This window comes from Tarenaya hassleriana, unplaced genomic scaffold (assembly GCF_000463585.1).
Source record: "Tarenaya hassleriana unplaced genomic scaffold, ASM46358v1 Cleome7, whole genome shotgun sequence".
In the NCBI taxonomy this organism is placed as follows: Eukaryota; Viridiplantae; Streptophyta; class Magnoliopsida; order Brassicales; family Cleomaceae; genus Tarenaya; species Tarenaya hassleriana.
The window spans coordinates 1,917,462-1,921,342 of NW_010969548.1; the positions used below are offsets into that span (position 1 = coordinate 1,917,462).

At 40.5% G+C, this 3,881-nt stretch overlaps 2 protein-coding genes across 3 annotated transcripts in view; both read right to left on the reverse strand.

Annotated features, from left to right (window-relative positions):
• Positions 1-629: 629 nt before the first annotated feature.
• LOC104800777 (RNA-directed DNA methylation 4-like) lies at positions 630-3,142 on the reverse strand. 2 transcript variants are annotated; one of them, XM_010523694.2, is made up of 11 exons: positions 3,027-3,142; positions 2,611-2,631; positions 2,393-2,517; positions 2,233-2,313; positions 2,006-2,085; positions 1,844-1,918; positions 1,713-1,754; positions 1,431-1,591; positions 1,148-1,333; positions 982-1,055; positions 630-901 (listed from the first exon to the last, which is right to left on the reverse strand). In XM_010523694.2, exons 3-11 carry the CDS (start codon positions 2,487-2,489, stop codon positions 795-797), a joined length of 903 nt encoding a protein of 300 aa, XP_010521996.1. In that variant the 5' UTR covers positions 2,490-2,517; positions 2,611-2,631; positions 3,027-3,142; the 3' UTR covers positions 630-794. The 2 variants fall into 2 exon arrangements, with proteins under 2 accessions (XP_010521996.1, XP_010521995.1); XM_010523693.2 differs by lacking the exon at positions 2,611-2,631.
• Positions 3,143-3,525: 383 nt separating this feature from the next.
• Positions 3,526-3,881, reverse strand: part of LOC104800779 (putative tRNA pseudouridine synthase) — a 2,770-nt gene continuing 2,414 nt past the window's right edge. Inside the window, exon 8 of the mRNA XM_010523695.2 lies at positions 3,526-3,881. Within this exon, the coding sequence (XP_010521997.1) occupies positions 3,725-3,881 (157 nt within the window). The 3' untranslated portion in view covers positions 3,526-3,724.

Here is a 3,881-nt window from a genome sequence, read left to right on the forward strand (position 1 = left end):
AAAACCGCGGGAGCCACAAACCGTATATGGAATTGAAATGTCACAGATAGGGAAGATAATTTTAATGTAAGTGCAAGTGCTAATAATCCATAAGCAAGAGCTCTTTAGTTAAAGAAGAAAGGAGGAACAGACATCTTTCGCCACCTCGGAGAAAAATAAGCACGTGAGACTCGATGCAATGCATTAAATGCACGAGTGGTGTGGTGACTTGGAAGATTCTGTCCTCGGTATTTGCATTCTCACAAACAAACAAACCCTCGGAAAACGGTGGGGGGGGACAAGAAGCAATGTTTGACGAGCGCAGTAAAAATTATTCATGTCCTTTTTTTTTAAAAAAAAAAAATTAAACTGACCTGAAAATAATATATTTTTTTTCTTCTCCTGATGGATTGAATTGCTTCAACTGATTGATTCTGTTTTGTCGGATTCCCATAAACGGCATAAAATATAGAACCACGTAGAAGCCAATCCGAATAATGAAAGATAAGGACAGAGGCTCATGCTTATTAAATGTAAGATTTTGACCTTTCAATACATTTATTTATATATATATATGATGAATATTCAGCAGACAGAGACAAAGTCTTGTGCAGCTGCTTAGAATTAAAAAAGTAATTTAAATGTTGTGATCTCTAAGCAACGTCAATAAATGTCATCAGTTTGTGTACATGGGAATCAGCAGATGGGCTGTGAGATTTGTAACATTTAATACAGTTCTAATTAACGTTAATCCCCATCAAGCAAAAGGGATTATTAACAAGAAAGAGAATTTGTAACATTTACTCCAGTGCTGTCTATCCGTAATGGTTGTATCTATACAAGCTCTCATCATCATCATCATCATCTTCATCTTCTTCTTCATCTTCTTCTTCGGGGTAATCATTCCATGGATTATCCTCAGCTGTAGAAGAGAGTTAATCAAATACTGAAGGATTAAACTGATACAGAGCTTGCGAGTTTGGAATATTTACAGATATATACCGTTTGAATCATCACTCTCATACTCTGAGTCCTCTGGTCCACCATCACAGTAATCTTCGTCCTCCACTTGAACGCTGAACAAAAATGGCAACCACATTAATAACACCAGAAACTAACTAGGGGAGCATACATATATATAGAGAGAGCCACATGAAAAGATACTTACAACGGGAACGAGTGGGCATGATCGTCTACGTCGACATCCATATCATCTTTGTGGACGGTGTAATAATCATAAACAAACTCCTCTGTCTGGATATTGGATTCGATCTCCCTCGCTACATCCGGCATTAACTCCCTCAGGAGAGGCAAGTAGCCGGCCAACATCTTCTGTTCCTCTAGGGATGGAAGCCTGGGATTAAGACACAGAGTTCTTTAACAACTGTTTACAGAGTCGGATTCTAAAATATGAAAGAGGAGAATCACTGAGCTCGTGCTAGAGAACTCACTCGTCCATCGGGGCAGCTTTCGGCCCTTCTTTAATGTCAACGCGGACAACATCATAAAAATGGAACCTTTCATGAAGGGATCTGTCATGTTCATGTTCCTCCTCCTTGGTTCCCTTCCTACTCCGCCATATTTGCTCAAGACGAGCATTTTTAGCATCAACCTGTAGGAATTTTATTAGACAATTTAGACGATTCTCGAGTTTACTCATGCATAAAGGTTTTCGTTATAGACCAAGTTGAGAAAGAATACGGTGACAAAGTTTTTGGCCGGAAGCTACTTACTTGTTGTTGTCGCACTGCTTTCGTCAATAGCTGGCCTTTTCGCTGCAAACAGAAATTGGAACATGAATTACCATTTGAGAAGCATGACAAAATTGAAACCAACAGAAGACAAAGATACATTAACTGCATACATTGTCTCTTTTGAAGGCATTTCTCCGCTCCTCGATCTTTTCTTTACGGTTACTGTGTTCACCGGAGACAGAATCCTATAGAACATGAGTAATGTATTAGAAGCAGTCAGAAAACAAAGAACTGAAAAGAGACAAAGCTAAGACACGGATAACACTACTTACAAATAAAGATTGAAACGTGCCAATGGAGTCGGTCACAATCTCCACATGGCGCACAAGCACCTTCTTCGATTTCAATTTTTCTGTTACCGAAGAACGTATCTATGTGAGCTTTACCGAGTATAGAACAGAAGAGTTCCGAAACCAATCACACGAAGTATACAAAGAACTGGAAGCACAAATGCCAGACAATAAACCAAATAGAGATGCCTAGGGAGGGAAAAGGAAACCTTTTTCAGCCGAATCAGAAATGGATAATCTGGCCATGTCCAAGAAAGGACGCTTGAATGGTCTTTCATTTATCTCCAGCCCTGAATTCCATCAAACTTTCAGAATTCCGCAATTTCCAATGAGTTTTGGGAGGACGAGGATATATATATAGCAACTTACAGAAAGCATCAAGCGGCGACCGATCAGCTTTCCGCTTAACCCGAACGATCACAGGCTTCTCCACGACAGCTTCCTGGATTTCACCAACCACTTCCATACCGAACCAACAGATCTCGCACCTTAAACTGAAACATCAACCACCATATATACCCTTTCTTCAGTTTCTCAAAGTTATAAACTTTTGTATGTATATGGAATTTAAGAATTCAGATACCCACCACAACAATAACACGAAAACGCTGCAGAATTGCGAAGCAAATGCCGAATCGAATCAATCACAAACGAAATGAACACGAATATAATTAATATTGTAATTCCGTTAAGATTTCACTTCACCCACAAGCACAACTAACTAACCCAGAAACCAAGCAAACCAAGAAAGCATCGGGACAAGAAAACACCGACACAACCGGAAAACCAAACCAACCCTAGACACCGACACAGCCGACAACTGTCCCTTTTTGTGATACGATCACCACACAACCATCCTATCCCTACATCTAGACCAAGCCCTCACCAAATCCCAGACACAACCGGAAAACCAAACCAAACCTAGACCCAAGAAACAGCCTCACACCGACCGAAACCCAAAACCGGACACCTCACAACTCCAAAAACCCACCACAAGTCCCACCTGAAACCTCCGACAAATGTCCCTTTTCCGACGCAGAGAGAATTTGTGCCGGAGAGAGAAGCCCTTTTTCGACGCAGAGAGAATTTGTTATCCGAGGAAAAAACAGAGAGGAAATCAATAGCTTTCATTCAGTATCTGCCTACTTATTTATAAGGGAGAAAAGGAAACAAGAGAGAAAAGGAAAAAAAGGAGAGAGAAAAATTTTAAATTTTGAATTTCGGTTTGCAACGGTTTCCACTAATTTGGTCCGGTTCATTCTAATTCAAACCGGTGCAGAGAGAATTTGTTCCTCTTCGGTCTACTTAAGACCGGTTTTAGTCCGGTTCGATCAGGTTCAGGTTGAACTTGGTAATCCAAAACCACATCTTATTCTAATTCAGACCGGTTTTAACTCTTAACGATGATGATGATGATGATGATGAAATTACTTGATGATGTGATCCAAACCAGATCTTGTTCGATTCATTCATTTATCATTACGACCCGCGTCACCATGACGTCAACAGCAAATGATATGATCCCCATCAGATTTACAAGATTTAGAAGACTGGACAGACGAAGGAGAATGCCAAAAAAGGATAAAAAAACATAGATTCCTTACTTTGATAAATAAGAAAAATGGGAATTTTAATTGTATGGAAAAAAAGCTGAAATTTTGGTCACTACCAAGAAATTGTTTTTTTCTTTGTCATGTCGGTTCATGCAGCATCAACAGCTCCCGAACAAGAAGCCAACTCTTCACCAGTCTTCGTCTTGATCCGCGGCTTGGCCTTCCACGCTCCCCAACCCCCTCGTACGTCGTCCAGTTGCTCCTCAGGCAAACCAGCGCTCTCGTCCAGTTGCTCCACCCACTCT

What these genes read in the sequence shown, in the direction of transcription:
- LOC104800777 (XM_010523693.2), bottom strand. Translation starts at nt 2,489, where the DNA reads ATGGAAGTGGTTGGTGAAATCCAGGAAGCTGTCGTGGAGAAGCCTGTG. An exon ending in GTCGCCGCTTGATGCTTTCT is followed by an intron (nt 2,314 to 2,392) that starts GTAAGTTGCTAT and finishes GATGGAATTCAG; the next exon opens with GGCTGGAGATAAATGAAAGA. An exon ending in AAGCAGTGCGACAACAACAA is followed by an intron (nt 1,592 to 1,712) that starts GTAAGTAGCTTC and finishes AAATTCCTACAG; the next exon opens with GTTGATGCTAAAAATGCTCG.